The 13,659-nt window shown below is 52.7% G+C and overlaps 8 protein-coding genes across 8 annotated transcripts; 4 read left to right on the top strand and 4 right to left on the bottom strand.

Moving 5' to 3' along the window:
• Nucleotides 1-587: 587 nt before the first annotated feature.
• On the bottom strand, nt 588-2,992 carry LOC9649043 (serine/threonine-protein kinase-like protein CR4). Its single transcript, XM_024681439.1, has 2 exons — nt 1,557-2,992; nt 588-1,494 (listed from the first exon to the last, which is right to left on the bottom strand). Exons 1-2 carry the CDS (start codon nt 2,990-2,992, stop codon nt 588-590), a joined length of 2,343 nt encoding a protein of 780 aa, XP_024537207.1.
• A 257-nt stretch (nt 2,993-3,249) lies between these two features.
• LOC112348653 (serine/threonine-protein kinase-like protein ACR4) lies at nt 3,250-5,040 on the bottom strand. The gene is given in 3 exon segments (XM_024681586.1): nt 3,250-3,770; nt 3,772-4,081; nt 4,155-5,040. Coding segments are annotated over 3 exon segments (789 nt in total). The 5' UTR covers nt 4,247-5,040; the 3' UTR covers nt 3,250-3,383.
• On the bottom strand, nt 4,196-5,822 carry LOC9649387 (putative receptor protein kinase CRINKLY4). Its single transcript, XM_024681585.1, has 2 exons — nt 5,671-5,822; nt 4,196-5,504 (listed from the first exon to the last, which is right to left on the bottom strand). Exon 2 carries the CDS (start codon nt 5,491-5,493, stop codon nt 4,300-4,302), a length of 1,194 nt encoding a protein of 397 aa, XP_024537353.1. The 5' UTR covers nt 5,494-5,504; nt 5,671-5,822; the 3' UTR covers nt 4,196-4,299.
• Nucleotides 5,823-5,842: 20 nt separating this feature from the next.
• LOC9649386 (peroxisome biogenesis protein 19-1) lies at nt 5,843-7,046 on the top strand. The gene is made up of 6 exons (XM_002976603.2): nt 5,843-5,929; nt 5,983-6,031; nt 6,074-6,296; nt 6,357-6,676; nt 6,751-6,847; nt 6,924-7,046. Exons 1-5 carry the CDS (start codon nt 5,890-5,892, stop codon nt 6,806-6,808), a joined length of 690 nt encoding a protein of 229 aa, XP_002976649.2. The 5' UTR covers nt 5,843-5,889; the 3' UTR covers nt 6,809-6,847; nt 6,924-7,046.
• Nucleotides 7,047-7,122: 76 nt separating this feature from the next.
• Nucleotides 7,123-7,686, top strand: LOC112348655. The gene is made up of 2 exons (XM_024681587.1): nt 7,123-7,251; nt 7,318-7,686. Exons 1-2 carry the CDS (start codon nt 7,148-7,150, stop codon nt 7,544-7,546), a joined length of 333 nt encoding a protein of 110 aa, XP_024537355.1. The 5' UTR covers nt 7,123-7,147; the 3' UTR covers nt 7,547-7,686.
• A 1,186-nt stretch (nt 7,687-8,872) lies between these two features.
• LOC9649042 (pollen-specific leucine-rich repeat extensin-like protein 3) lies at nt 8,873-9,193 on the top strand. Its single transcript, XM_024681438.1, has one exon. The coding sequence runs from the start codon at nt 8,873-8,875 to the stop codon at nt 9,191-9,193; it is 321 nt and encodes a 106-aa protein (XP_024537206.1).
• Nucleotides 8,887-10,703, bottom strand: LOC9649385 (probable E3 ubiquitin-protein ligase LUL2). The gene is made up of 5 exons (XM_002976459.2): nt 10,596-10,703; nt 10,050-10,510; nt 9,493-10,000; nt 9,286-9,427; nt 8,887-9,224 (listed from the first exon to the last, which is right to left on the bottom strand). Exons 1-4 carry the CDS (start codon nt 10,635-10,637, stop codon nt 9,290-9,292), a joined length of 1,149 nt encoding a protein of 382 aa, XP_002976505.2. The 5' UTR covers nt 10,638-10,703; the 3' UTR covers nt 8,887-9,224; nt 9,286-9,289.
• Nucleotides 10,704-12,393: 1,690 nt separating this feature from the next.
• On the top strand, nt 12,394-13,659 carry LOC112348674 (leucine-rich repeat extensin-like protein 5). Its single transcript, XM_024681658.1, has one exon. It carries the CDS (start codon nt 12,471-12,473, stop codon nt 13,269-13,271), a length of 801 nt encoding a protein of 266 aa, XP_024537426.1. The 5' UTR covers nt 12,394-12,470; the 3' UTR covers nt 13,272-13,659.

Genomic DNA, 13,659 nt, shown 5'->3' with positions numbered 1-13,659 from the left:
GGTGTTTATATGTCGGACCACGGTGGGGCCATGAGATTTTTTGCTTGGTGCTACGTCCTAACTCCTCCATAAGTAGATGCTGTCCCATTTGATAGCCTTCTATTGCGATCCTGGGAAGTCAAAGTTGACTGTGGTAATGTAGCTGTTGTAGAGGACGTTATCTACCATATTAACTCAGCACCATGCCTGGAGAGCTTGCCACGTCCAATATTCAAGGTCTCCAAATAGCTCTGTGCGCAAGGAATCCAAGTCCAACCCAAAGGAGGAAGTCCAGCTTCGAAAGTCATGCCACCATCCTTTTCGACGTGAGTTCGCCATCTCTTGTGACTCCTGGATGGCAGCATCTGCTAGTTTCTGACGGTGCAGGAAGTACCCACTACAGACGTATGTGAGGCAGCGTCTTCATGAAAGGATCTCCAGTGGAAGAAACCCAGGTCATCCAGTAGCAATTGCCTGGGACAAAGAAAGTTCTTAAATATTAGAGAACAGCCAAAAGGAAATACAAACCTGTAGTGACACTGTTGATGGATCTGAAAAGTTTCTCAAAGGAACGGGCTTGTTTGGTTTGTGAGATGGACACAAGAAACTTAGCCAATTTTCACAGAAACTGCAGAAATCAATGTCAATTCTCCAAAAAAAGGGGGAAAGAAAGTCACAGTACCAGAGCCAGGATTGACAACCATCGCTTCAAAAATCTCCTTAAGGCTTTTGGCATCGACAGTGGAAGAAAGAGGAGAAGTATCACCACCACCAGGAGGAGGAGAAGAAGCAATCGCTTCCAATACTTCCTCTAGAGTTTTGGCGACTTGAGTCATGGATGGCCTCTGCTTGCCTTTGAGCCTTGTACACTCGAGCGCCAGCTTTAGCACCCGGAACAGTGGCTCGGGTTGCAAAGGCACTGCCAACCTTGGATCCAACACCGAGCTCCACTCGTCACGTCCCACCAGATCGATCACCCAAGCCACCAGGTTCTGGATCTGTCTCGATAGATCAACCGGCTTACGACCGGATAGCAACTCGAGAAGAACCACTCCAAAGCTATAGACGTCGCTCTTGATCGTGAGCTGCGAAGAGGTCCCATACTCGGGATCCAAGTAGCCGGGAGTTCCAACTATTGTCATGTTGCTCAGGTGCGTTGCATTGTCCTGAGGCCCGCAAAGCGAGATCCCAAAGTCGGAGATGTGTGCGTTCCAGTCAAAGTCGATGAGAATATTGGCCGACTTTATGTCCCTGTGGATGATGCTGGGCGATGCATACTTGTGGAGATACTCGAGGCCCCGGGCAGCCTGTGCCGCAATTCTTATCCGGCTCACCCATTCCAGAGGGCCGGAACTAGAAGTTGGCGATTGGAATATGTTGTCATGGACAGTTCCTCGAGACATGAACTCGAAGACGAGGACATTCTCTTCTTTGCAGTATCCAAACAAGTTTACCAGGCAAGAGTGGTGAGTTCTAGCGAGAAGTTCCAGCTCCTTGTCAAACATCGCATCACACCTGTATAAGTTTCCAGTTAGAGCAAGCTTTCGCTATATAAGCTCGAGGATTCAAGTACTTACCTCTCGCAAGCCTTGCCTCGCTTGATCGCGACTTGGTAGCCATTCTCAAGCACTCCCTTGTACACCGTTCCGAAAGCACCTCTCCCCAGGATCATCTCCTCGCTGTAGTTCTTTGTCGCCAACTTGAGTTCTTCCGCGGAGATAGAAACAACTCCATTGCCAAAATGCTCGTTGTTCCTGGTGGACAAGACCCGTAGCTTGCCCTTCCTTCTCCTGATCCGGCAGAGGTAGCTCCACACAGCTCCCATGAAGATGAGAGCAAGCGAGAGCGTCGCCGAGACATACAAGACCACGACGAAGACACTCTTGCCACCCTGCCTCTTGGCGTCGCGGCCACTGCCAATCTTGACGCTGCCACACTGTCGATCGGAGTTCACACCGCACGGAGAAGTCTCGACGTTGCCCCCGACGCAGATGGAACAATCCAAGCACACCTTGTCGGACAGAGACGGGCACTGCGACGAGGTCTTGTTCATCTGGAACTGGTTCTTGCCGCACTCGCCCATGCACAAGGCCTGGCTTGCATTTAAGTTGACGATCTCAAACTCGGCCACGTTGTTTCCCCAACACAGCAGCTTTGCGGGATCGTCCCGCGTCACCCCGCAAGTGTGGAAGTTCCCAGCCGAGATGGAGGAAAAGGTGGCGGACTTTGGAACCTGGAGCTGCCGCAAGTGATCATCCCCCCAGCACATCACCTGGTGATTGTCCGCTCGAATCCCACACGTATGCGAGAGGCCTCCAGCGAGAAACGAGAACTTCAAGCCAGGAGGGACGAGAGAAGATCGCCCATGATGGTCTTCGTCCCAGCAAAGAGCATCCATTGTGGAGCTCGCAAGCCCACAAACCGATCGTCCTCCCACGAACACTGAAGCGAATCTCTCGTTCTTTGCCTCTTGAATGCTCTCTGGAACTCCGCCCCAGCAGTGCAGTGCGCCATCTTGGGTGAGACCACAAGAGAAATTCTTTCCCGATGACACCGACAAGAAGTTCTCCCCTGGAGGGCTGCCGTTGTTTCCCCAGCAGTCGGCTCTACTGTCGCTGCTCCGGATCGCGCAGCAGTGGCTGGAACCGCAGCTTATGCTCGTGTAGCTCACGTTTAGCAGACGAGCTGGGAGTTGGAGATCGCCCCAGCAAACTGGAAAGCGAGAGCCATACTCTAGGCCGCAAGCAAAGTTGTCTCCACCAGAGATGGCGAAGAGCTTCTTGTCTTTCAGCTCCACTTCTGCTATGTCCGTGCCCATACAAGTTGGTGTCAAGAGTTTCGATTCTAGAACGCACACAGAGAAAGAACCTGGCTGGACGGATGGAGGGCGGGCCGAGATGGAAGCTATGGTGCTCATGGAGCCAAAGCCTGCGGTAGGAAGGACAAAAAGAGATCCCAATGATCCCAGCAAGAGAATAGTGATCGCCCATGGAATTTTCTTGCGAGCTAGCATGATAATCTACAGAGAAAACGCTCGCGCTCGCATTGGTCGCTCATGGAAGATGGAGTTAAAAAGCAAAAGAAAAAAGAGAAAGGAAACAAAAGCGTTGCGCATTGCTGAGACCGCCCAAGGTGTGTTTCTTTGTCCTGCGTCGAGGAGGGACGTAGCGGACGATTGTCGAGTCCAAACGCTTCCACTCTGTGCTGGGAAAATCTAAGAACCCTTCCAAGGAACTTTGTTTTGGAACTTGGTTTTGGAACTTGTATCTATTTTTCCACATCTGGAAGATAGTTCTTAAGTCGATCGAGCGATACAAACACACCATCTTTCTCTTTTTTTTTTCTCCCTACAACGCTTCAAGATTTTCCTTTGCTCCAGAGAGAAAAGCAAAGAAGCAAACTATCTAGGAGGAGATGGAAAGAAGAGGAGCTCCAGCCATAGCTTCCACGATTTCCTCGAGCCTCTTCGCGACCAGCGTCATAAATGGCCTCTGCTTGCTCGCAAACTTGGAGCACTCTAAAGCCAGCTTCACCGCGCGATAGAGCGGCTCTGGTTGCAAAGGCGCTGGCAAGCTCGGAACCAGCACCGAGCTCCACTCCCTGCGTTCCACCAGATTGAGCACCCAGGCCACCAGGCTCTGAAACTTTCTCGACGAATCCACCGGCTTCTGGCCGGAGAGCAGCTCCAGGAGAACCACTCCAAAGCTGTAGACGTCGCTCTTGGCTGTGATCTTGGAGGAGAGGCCATACTCTGGATCCAAGTAGCCTCGCGCTGCCTTGAGGTCCACACAGTGCCAAGCCAAAGTCGGAGACGTGAGCGTTCCAGTCACGGTCGAGGAGTATGTTTGCAGTCTTGACATCCCTGTGAATGATGCTTGGCGACGCATACCTGTGGAGATACTCGAGCCCCCGCGCAGCCTGTGCCGCGATTCTCATCCGGCTTATCCATTCGCAGCTAGAGATGTTCTCGAGAAGTGTGCCTCTGGCCATGAACTCGAAGACGAGCAGCTTGTCTTCCTGGCAATAACCCATGAGGTTTACCAGGCAAGAGTGGTTAGCTCTCCCAAGGAGCTCCAGTTCCTTGTCAAACATCTCATGCGAGCTGGTAAAAAGAAAACCAAGCTTTTGGTAAGGTGTCCATCACAAGAAGGAACTTCAAAACTCTAGTAGCTTACCTGGAAGAATTTGCTCGCTTTACAGCAACTTGGTGGCCATTTTGGAGCACTCCCTTGTATACCGTCCCAAAAGCACCTCTCCCCAAGATCATCTCCTCGCTGTAATTGTTTGTTGCTGCCCGGAGTTCCACTGAAGATAGAGAGATCACTTCCTAAGCCGCTGCTTGTTTGAAACAAGTCTCTCTCTGTACTCCTGACAAGCCCAGACTCCTATGAGCGTGATTCCAAGCGACGAAGTGACGACCAAAGGCAGCATGATGAAGAACAAACCCGTTGGATTTCTCCTCCCTGGGCCCTTGAAGCTTGCTGGTAAGTTGTTTTTGCCGATTATCATGCCACACTTTCGATCAGAGTCCGCTCCGCATGGAGAAATCTCGAAGTCGACACCGACGCATGCCGAGCACTCCAAGCACACCTTGTCAGACAAAGACGGGCACTGCTGCGGAGAGGAGGTCCTGTTTACCCGATACTGGTTTTTCCCACACTCGTTCGTGCACACCGCCTGGCTAACATGCAAGTCGATCTCCCGGTACTGGACGGCGTTGTTTCCCCAGCAAAGAAGCCTTGCATTCGCATCCCGGGTGACCCCACAAGTGTAGATGTCTCCAGCCGAAATGGCCGAAAAGGTGGCGTCCCTGGGAACTTGGAGCTGCTGAGCCTTGTTCAAACCCCAGCAAACCACCTGGTGATTGTCCGATCGTATCCCACACATGTGGTGATATCCTCCTGCTAATCTAGAGAACTTGTAACCAGCGGGAACCACGAAAGCCGACGAGTCCTGTCCCCAGCAAAGTGTTTCCCCTGTGGAGCTCGTCACCCCGCAGATCGTATAGCCTCCCACGAACACCGACGTAAAAATCTCGTTTTTGGGCTGTGGAACTTGATCCGGCACGTATCCCCAGCAAAGAACTTCTCCACCTTGAGTCACCCCGCAAGAAAAATCCACCCCGGAAGACACAGATACCAGGCTTTCGTCCTCCAAAAGGGCAATCGCTAGCTCCTCTCCCCAGCAGTCCACTCTACTGTCATTGCTCCGGATAGCGCAGCAGTGATTTGCACCGGAGCTCAAACTCGTGTAGCTAACGTTTTGGAGAAGAGCTGGGACCTGGAGCTTACCCCAGCACAGTGGAAAGCGAGAGCCATAGTCAAGTCCACAGGTAAACCGAGCTCCACCAGAGATGGCGAAGAACTTCTTCTCTGGAGGAGGCATCTGCGTGACATGCGTGTCGTCGATACAGATGGGTGTCAGGACTTGGGCTTGCAAGACACATATCGGGAAGGAGCCACTTGGATCGTGGAATGGAAGGCCCCTTGTTTCCATAGAACTAATCGTGTTCATGTAGCCAAAGCCTGTCGTGGAAGCCACAAGTAAAAACCCGATCATGGCAAACGAAAAGTTTTTGGGAGCTAGCATGGTTTGAGGATGGAAATCAGAGGAGAATGGAGGATGGCCAGATGGAGCAAGAGAGTTGCCTGGGAGAGGAGCGAAAGGAAGTGAATGGCGAGAATCACTTACCAGGCGCTGTTGCGATCTGTCCTCCATCGCAAAAGAGGCTGCGGAAGCATCGGGCGTGGAGAATCGAGCCGAATGGCGAGCGCTGGAGCGGCCACGGCAGCGGCGGATAAAACCTAAGAACCCTAAGCCCTAGAACATAGTTTGGCGCCAAAATTCAAATTCGAGGCAATTCAAACTAAGTCGCGTGTTCGAGCCTGGCCAACGGCGGTAGGGTTTTTCATGGCGGGCACGGATGAATCGCTCGACAGCCTCCTCGATAGTGAGTGTTGCAGATGGAATTCCTTGGTTCTCTGATCGCGATCGTGATTCTAGGTGCTTTGGACGATCTAACGAGGGATTTGGCAGCGAGCTCAATGACAAGGTGAGAAGGAGAGCCAGTTCCGATTGAATCTGGATATTTCAGGCAGAGTGAAGAGGCGCCGGTCACTCCGGAGAATCCAGCGGGTCTGGGGAAGGGATTGCCGTCATTGCAACAATCCAAGAAGAAATCCATGGCGAAGGCGGCACCACCGGCCGATCCATTGGCCGCAACGCTAGAGAAACTCGCTGAGACGACGAGGAACACGGTCAATAGCATCGATTCACAGCCGGACGAAGGCCTTTTGGAAAGTCTGCTAGGAAGACAGGTATCTCTCATTTCCTTCTTTGTTCTTGAGCTAAAGGAATGTTTTTTTTTTGTCGTCCAGGACTTGGAATCCTTGGTGGGGAATTTTATGCAGCAAATCCTTTCCAAGGAAATCCTCCACGAGCCAATGAAGGAGATTGGCGAGAGATATCCTTCTTGGCTGGAAGCCAACAAATCCAAGCTCAGCAAGGAAGATCGCGACCGATTTTCCAAGCAGCACCAACTTATCCTGGAACTTTGCCGAGTCTACGACACCACTCCAGGCGATTTCGACAAGATCACGGAGCTTATGCAGAGCATGCAGGGCTGCGGACAGCCGCCAGCTGAGATTGTCGCGGAGCTTGCTCCTGGGTTGCAACTCGGCGAAGATGGATTGCCACAGTAAGTATATAGCGAGAGCTAAAGTTTTCTTTTCTCTTCTTCGTTTGCTCTTTTGATGAACTTTCTTCGTCCAGGCTGCCTATTCTCCCTGGAGAACAAGGAGGCGAGAATGCAAACTGTAGCGTAATGTAGATGGGATGCGACGTACCACCACGCTGAGGCCGTTGCAAGGTACACTTTTAAAAACTTTTTTCTGGTAATAAGAGCAGCCATTTCCTTCTTTGTCTGCTTTCCTTCCGCTACTAAGCTCAACCGGAAAACAAGAAGAGAGCAGCATGCAAAGATGATGGTACGTATGAGCGCGAACGTTAAGGCCTTTGTTTTTTTATATAAGCACATACCTCTCTCGGTGGAGTTTTACCGTGACTCAGCGATGAGTGTTGCTAATCTGCTGGTCGCTCTAGTTTTTTTGCCAGCAGTTTCATCTCAGTGGCATTTTCCTTGGCACCATCGTCTCCCGGGACGCAATCCATGGCCGGTTCCTGTTCGCCGAGATCCAGACTTGCAGTTCTTGAGGCTGTCGGGACGAGTGAGTTGCAAGCGTTGCTTCTCGTTGGCTGCACAGGGAGTTCCAGGTACCTGTTTCTTCCACTTCTTTCGTGCTGTTTCCATTCTAACTGTGAGAGAAATGTTTGATGAAGGCATCCGCGTGACAGTCTCGTGCGGCTCCGCCTCGGCCGAGAGCGTGACCAGCTTCTTTGGAAATTTCTGGATCGACGTTACTTTCAACCGGAGGAGATCCAAGAAATGCAAGCTTGGAGTAGACAGCGACTCCCTGCCAGAGTCCTGCCGCCCGGAGTCCGCCGTGGAGGAGATCGACGTCTCGGGGCTCCGTCAAGGCTTCGATTTCTATCGCTGCAGCAGCTTTAACTTCGAGTCCCACTGCAACCATGGTCATCCACACTTGCCAAAACCACAACCTCCTCGCTTTGTTCCACCACCATCTTCATCGTTATCACCGCCGCCACCCGTCCCATCACCACCACCACCACCATCTCCCCCACCACCATCTCCGCCACCACCACCACCACCACCATCTCCGCCACCACCATCACCACCACCACCTCCATCACCGCCACCACCACTACCGCTACCGCTACCACCACTTCACCCACTTCCACCGAGAACCATCGTACCACCACCATCACCGCCGCCGCCGCCACCATCACCACCACCACCCTGCTAATCTAACTAGTTTCCTTCTCGGTCTAGATAACCTTCCACTGTAACTCTTTTGACGTTCCAAATCTAGTCTACAATCCTGGAAGAAACTATTAGAAGAGAGGGAGAGATTTCTCTTGTTACCAACCTTTGCATGCCAAGAGAATGGATTCATCGCGAGGACAGCACGCGCTATTGCGCTCTACGCACAAACGAATAAACAAAAACGTTAGAAACCTTGAGTCACGAAGTATAAAGGATGAGAGCATACCTTAGATGTGTGTCCAAGTGATTCCGACTTTAACCATGAGGCTACCTCTCGCCTCTTGGCTGCTGCGCACTCTCTTCTTCGCTCTAGCGAGCTCGCAAGCCTCGGAGCTATGGAGAGATTCTCGAGCTCTTCACCACCACCACCACCACCACGAGCAGCATCACTCCACCACGAGCTTCGCCGCAAGCGTCCTCTGCTTCGACTGCTTCCGATCGATCAAAGGCATCGCAGGTACGTACGCTTTCGCTTTCCAGCTTTGTAAGAACACTCCTGACTTCTCCCGGGCAGGTGTTCGCCTCGTTTTATCCTGCGGTGACGACTTTGAGATCAATGCAAAAACCGATACAAATGGATCTTACCACTTCAGCCTCCGTCAGCCGAGCGTCGCAAAGTGCAAGCTCCGAGTCGACAAGTCCTCCTTGCCAAAATCGTGCTCGAAAGTTCTTCCCCGCTATCCCTCCGTGAAGACCCTCAACATCAGACACCCGTCAACACTCCGGTTCGCCTTCTATCCCAGTTCCTGTGACATCGACCGTCCCCCTGTTCACCATCATCGACACCATCACCATCACCGTCGTCATAAACACCGTCACCTTCCTTACAATCCACCACCCCACCGCAAAAATTTACCACCACCACCACCACCAGTGCACTCACCGCCGCCACCAGCCAAGCGGCTCATAATTCGACCACCGCTTCCACCGCCACCACAAGCTCTTCCGGATCCTCCACCACCCGTCCAAGCTCCCCATTCTCCAGCACCCATGGAACTTCCTCATTCCCCGTCACCTCATGACTTCCATTTTCCCGAATACTTCCATTCTCCACGGACTCTAGAAGCTGTTACTCATCCTGTAGAAGCTCCACGCTCTCCAGCATTGGTTGAATTTCCTGGTTCTGAAGATGGACATCTGGTGACGCGTTTGCCTTCCCTGGCCCCTTCGCCATCGACACCAAGTCCAGTTCTCCAAGCTCCTCCACCGCCTGTAGCCGGAACACCGCCGCCACCTGTAAGGCGGGCACTACCTCCTCCTCCAGGACGCGGCAACATTTGCAGCACGGACGATACACGAGCCCATGCCTGAGTAGAGCACAGAAAAGCTCTCGTAGAAAATCCTGAAAGATAAAGAAGAATCCTTATACTCATGTCTGTTCCAAAGAAATTTGAAGAGCTCACCGAGCTAGTCGAGTCTATTCTCCAAGTCATCGTCCTCGGCTCTTGGAGCTTTTATTTCCAAGAGCTTGTCAACTACACAACGGCAAATCGGGCACCGCTGCGTTTGGAATCGCAAAATCCTGGCGCATTCGGAACACATACACTGCACCACCCAACAGAGTTAGACAAAGAAGAAAAAGAAGAAAGAAACTCAAAGCAAAGATTTACCATGTGCCTGCAAGGTAGCAACGCTGTGTCTCGACGGTTTGTGAGACAAATGACGCATTCCCTGCCTGCGTGTTTGTCAGGATGTCCGTCACCGGTGTTTCCAACACCATATATCTCCTGAAGCTCGTAGCGTGTTCCTTCAACCCAGATGATCTGCTTCAACACTCGAACTCCATATTGACCGCTAGCCTTCCGTTCCAAAAGAACGTACGTTGTCTGTGCGTGTATACTCCGCGGCAGAGGGCCACCGACTGGTAACGAGGCATCGCTCGACTGCTCCTTTGGCATCGACTCCAGTCTGACAACCAAAGAGAAAACTTCATCTTTCCCGTCCTTGGATAAGTCGTCAGCCTCAAAGAGAGAGAGATTGACACCTGATCCTGGAAGCTGACAAAACCTCTGTCCCAGTCCCTTGTCAAAGGTGACACGCTGAGGCCGAAACAAATGCGGCTTCAGAGGAACAAGGCTAAAGTTCGGGCCGGCGCCAGCGAGAAACAGGATCGAAGCGCTGCACATAACAAATGTTGCTGGAGGTGAGAAAGAAACGCAGTGCTTACCTCCCAGGAACGGCTGCATCGAATAAAAACGACACCAAGTGCTTCCCCGCGTTTTCTTTATCCTCCTCCAGCCGCAGAGTTCCCCTCTTCAAGTTCACATCGTTTCGGATAGTGATGGCCTTTTGATGAACTTGCGGAGGCACCATAACAACACCCAGTCCATGCTCGGACAGCCTCATCAAGTACTGTCCACTTCTGTATCCCTGCTGGTAGAAGAATGGGAAACGAAACTCCGGGCTCCGACGCCTTTGCACCTGACTGTTTCCGGACGTGCTCGGACCATTTCCCATGGCCCCCGTGCCAACCACGAACGAGCAAAGAGCCGCAACGCATACCCTAGAGCGGCTGACGTGTATCGCACTTTTCGACGTGAACCGTCGATATCCAACGGAACTCTTCCGGTTCCCGGGACCGTGAAAACAGTTTGTTGTAGTTGGGGGGAACCTAACGCGTCCTTTCACCTGCATGCGAAAGTTATGGCGTCAGGACAATGCCAAGCACGCAAATACTATTAGATTGAAATAGCTGCCGCTATAAGAAACATACCTCGAGAGAAAAAAAACCGGGAGCGTTGACAATGGCCAGCATTCGCCTCGTCGTCGCATTTCTCTGCCTCTTGCAAGCTGCGTCGGTAGCGCTGAGTCGAGAAGAGCTCGTCTACGTCAGGGGCAGCGTCGAGTGCAAGACCTGCTCTTCCTCCGAGGAGCCGACTCCGCTCTCAGGTACTTGAAACTTTTCCCGAGCTCTGGAAAACTCTTCGCTGATTTTGTATCCCCATACCAGATGTAACCTTGAGGCTCTCGTGCGATGGAGACACCTATTACCAGAACTCCCACTACCGAGGGCGGTATGTTTTCGACGTCTACGCGAGGAAGAAGATGAAATGCAGGGTGTCCGTGCTGACTTCCACCCTCCCATACTCTTGTAGCCGAGCGAAAACTAGTCTCCACCGGGACGTCGAAATCAGTGCCATCAGCGGGACGACTTTCGTTGTCAAAAGGTTCGTCTTCGGCCCTCCCGCTTGCGTCACCCATTCGAGCAAGAGCTCTCACCACCACCCTGCTCATTCTCACCACCACCACGGGCACCACCACTGGTACCACCATCCACCGCCTCCGCATCACCATGCTCCTCAATCTCCTCCTCCTCCTCCTCATCATCACCACCAGCACCAGCACCACCACCAGCGCCACGACCACCGCTACCGTTTTCATCACCCCAGCAAAGGCTTCTATCCTCCCTCCAAAGGTTCTCACCACCATTCCCCGAGGAGTAGCTCTCCTGGAAGCCACGACCAGCATCCGGCTCCTCCTGGTCACAGACACGGACACGGCCGCGGTCATGGCCACAGGCCTCAGCAGCACCTAGCACCACCGCCTAGCAAAGTACCGGCACCTTCATTCCAAGCGCCAGCTCCATCTCCACCCAGCTTCCAACCTCGACAGTTACCCCCAGGTATGACTTCTTTCACCTCTTTCGAGCTGACACGATGTTGTGGGTGCAGCGCCAACCGCGACTGCTCTTCCACCGCCGCACGGACAAGTTCTTTCGCCGCCACCTGAGAAGCCCAGTGTTGAGGCACCTCCTCCCAAGCAGAACGTTTGGCCGCCACCCGGTGCTAAAGCTCCGATTTCCTCGACTTTCATCCGGCAGGTCACTGCGCCACCACCTCAGCCGGAAGAAAGCGTTGGAACTCCAACGCTGTCGCCTCCTCCCGTGGAGAGTGCTGAAACTCCAGCTTCGCCACCTCTTCCAGAACAGCTTCTCCTTTCTCCACCACTTCCATCGGCTGTTCTTCCTCCAAAATCATCCGAGGCAGCGCTTTCGCCAGCGTCCGATTCCACTCCACCAAAGGACATTCTCCTGGTTCCTCCCGAAGGCTCAGTCTCGGTTGTCCGACCACCGTCCTCCATTCCTTGATTCTTCAGTACGACTCGATACTCTTCTACGTAGAAACAAAAATAAGCACAAGAAAGAATAAATGCTCGAGAACACGAACGAAAGCAAGAAAAATTCTGGAAGGAAGAATGCGAATGAGAAGAACTACTACTAGAATCTCTAGAAAAATACTCAAGAGAAAGAATTTGCGAAGAAACACGAATTTGGAGCAAGGATTCTGCAAGAAAATCACACAAAAACTTCCTGATCTAGAATGCAAGATCCGGCGAGGATCGAGCAGAGAATCGTAGGCGACGTACCTGGCGCCTCGCTCGCGTCCCAAAACCCTAGAAAAAGCCCTAATGCGCTCTTACACCCAATAAGAAAAGGACAAAGAAGGAAGAAAAAAATGCCGAGCTATGGCAATGCAAAGATGGTGGCAGCGCGAGAGCGATGCTTGCACGGCTATCGATTCGTGGCGAATTAAAAACACTGCCAAATCTTGAGCGAGGAAGGAGGAACAAAGAAAAAAAAGAGCAAAGAATGAGAAATCTAGAGTTTTTTTTCTTGCTCTCGCTGATCGTCGTGTCGGAAGCAGTGATTCAATGCAACACCACGATTCCTCTAACCGCGGAAGAACTCGCTGCCTCAGCTCCATCGCCATCGTTCTCCTCCTCTGCCGGCAGCGATCAGTCGCCAGGATCCGGAAGCACAGCTCCCGGACAATCCGGAAGCACCGTTCCCGCGCAATCCGGAAGCACAGCTCCTGGAGGCACAGTTCTCAGTCCTCCCGGTATCCCACATCCTCTTTTGGTTCCTCGCCCTGGCGATCCAAAGCCCAGTCCCGGCGATCCAAAGCCGAATCCCATTCCGCCCAAGCCAAGATCGTCATCGCCCACGACTCCATCGAGCTCCGACGCAGCAGTGGCGCTGTCGCCCGGGCAGGAGGATGTGAGCTTACTCGCCCCAGCGCGAGCTCCAGAGGGATCTTCATCGTTTCCCGCGAAAGCTAGCGCTCCAGCTCCTGGATCATCGACCCAGCCCAAGGAAGAACTTTCCACCACCGCCGCAAAAGGAGTTCCTCCTCCTCTTCCATCATCTTCCACTTTCGCTCCTCCTCTTTCTCCTCCTCCAGCTTTTTCTCTCCCATCGCGTAAATTCGCCCCTTCTCCGGCTGGAACTCCTGATCCCGAGGAAGAAGTTCCTGTTACAAGCAGTGGTGATCGCCACAAGCATGGCCACGGCCATCACTGCCGCCAGCCAAGCAAGATCTTGATTCGCGGCCAAGTTCTATGCAAGAAGTGTGGCGATGATGGCAAAAGCAGGCCACTCTCCGGTAACTAATTCCCCTTCCCTAATCATTTCACGTATGCATGGAGAATTCCTTCGCTCCAAGATGTTTCCAAGGATCAAAGATCTTTGGTGTTCTTCAGTGATCTAACTCTCCGAGATCATGCGCAGGGGTCACGGTGGCTGTGGATTGCTCGCACTCCAGCTTCGTCACCACCACGGACAAGCACGGCAAGTTTAAGATCCAGTTCCGGCATCCGCTTCGCGGTAGCATGGAGAATTGCGCGGCTTGGGTGGAACTCTTCACGCTGCCTTTCCAGTGCCAGAATCGCCACTCTCGCCTGGCACGCGGCACTCTAGCCTTTGATTCCACGGACCACAATGACGTGCTCGTGTATAGCGTGAACTCTCTCCTCATGGAATGCTAGAAGACCAAGTCCAA

The sequence above is a fragment of the Selaginella moellendorffii genome, unplaced genomic scaffold, assembly GCF_000143415.4.
Source record: "Selaginella moellendorffii unplaced genomic scaffold, v1.0 SELMOscaffold_31, whole genome shotgun sequence".
NCBI lineage: Eukaryota > Viridiplantae > Streptophyta > Lycopodiopsida > Selaginellales > Selaginellaceae > Selaginella > Selaginella moellendorffii.
Note: the sequence above shows the minus strand (reverse complement) of the source record. Positions and strands in the feature narration are given on the sequence as shown.

What these genes read in the sequence shown, in the direction of transcription:
- LOC112348674 (XM_024681658.1), top strand. Translation starts at nt 12,471, where the DNA reads ATGAGAAATCTAGAGTTTTTTTTCTTGCTCTCGCTGATCGTCGTGTCG.
- LOC9649387 (XM_024681585.1), bottom strand. Translation starts at nt 5,493, where the DNA reads ATGAACACGATTAGTTCTATGGAAACAAGGGGCCTTCCATTCCACGAT.
- LOC112348655 (XM_024681587.1), top strand. Translation starts at nt 7,148, where the DNA reads ATGGCCGGTTCCTGTTCGCCGAGATCCAGACTTGCAGTTCTTGAGGCT. An exon ending in GGCTGCACAGGGAGTTCCAG is followed by an intron (nt 7,252 to 7,317) that starts GTACCTGTTTCT and finishes TGTTTGATGAAG; the next exon opens with GCATCCGCGTGACAGTCTCG.
- LOC9649386 (XM_002976603.2), top strand. Translation starts at nt 5,890, where the DNA reads ATGGCGGGCACGGATGAATCGCTCGACAGCCTCCTCGATA. An exon ending in GCTCGACAGCCTCCTCGATA is followed by an intron (nt 5,930 to 5,982) that starts GTGAGTGTTGCA and finishes TCGTGATTCTAG; the next exon opens with GTGCTTTGGACGATCTAACG. An exon ending in AAAGTCTGCTAGGAAGACAG is followed by an intron (nt 6,297 to 6,356) that starts GTATCTCTCATT and finishes TTTGTCGTCCAG; the next exon opens with GACTTGGAATCCTTGGTGGG.
- LOC9649385 (XM_002976459.2), bottom strand. Translation starts at nt 10,637, where the DNA reads ATGCTGGCCATTGTCAACGCTCCCGGTTTTTTTTCTCTCGAG. An exon ending in CCGGTTTTTTTTCTCTCGAG is followed by an intron (nt 10,511 to 10,595) that starts GTATGTTTCTTA and finishes TTTCGCATGCAG; the next exon opens with GTGAAAGGACGCGTTAGGTT. An exon ending in TGCTACCTTGCAGGCACATG is followed by an intron (nt 9,428 to 9,492) that starts GTAAATCTTTGC and finishes TGGGTGGTGCAG; the next exon opens with TGTATGTGTTCCGAATGCGC.
- LOC9649043 (XM_024681439.1), bottom strand. Translation starts at nt 2,992, where the DNA reads ATGCTAGCTCGCAAGAAAATTCCATGGGCGATCACTATTCTCTTGCTG. An exon ending in CGAGGCAAGGCTTGCGAGAG is followed by an intron (nt 1,495 to 1,556) that starts GTAAGTACTTGA and finishes AAACTTATACAG; the next exon opens with GTGTGATGCGATGTTTGACA.
- LOC9649042 (XM_024681438.1), top strand. Translation starts at nt 8,873, where the DNA reads ATGGAACTTCCTCATTCCCCGTCACCTCATGACTTCCATTTTCCCGAA.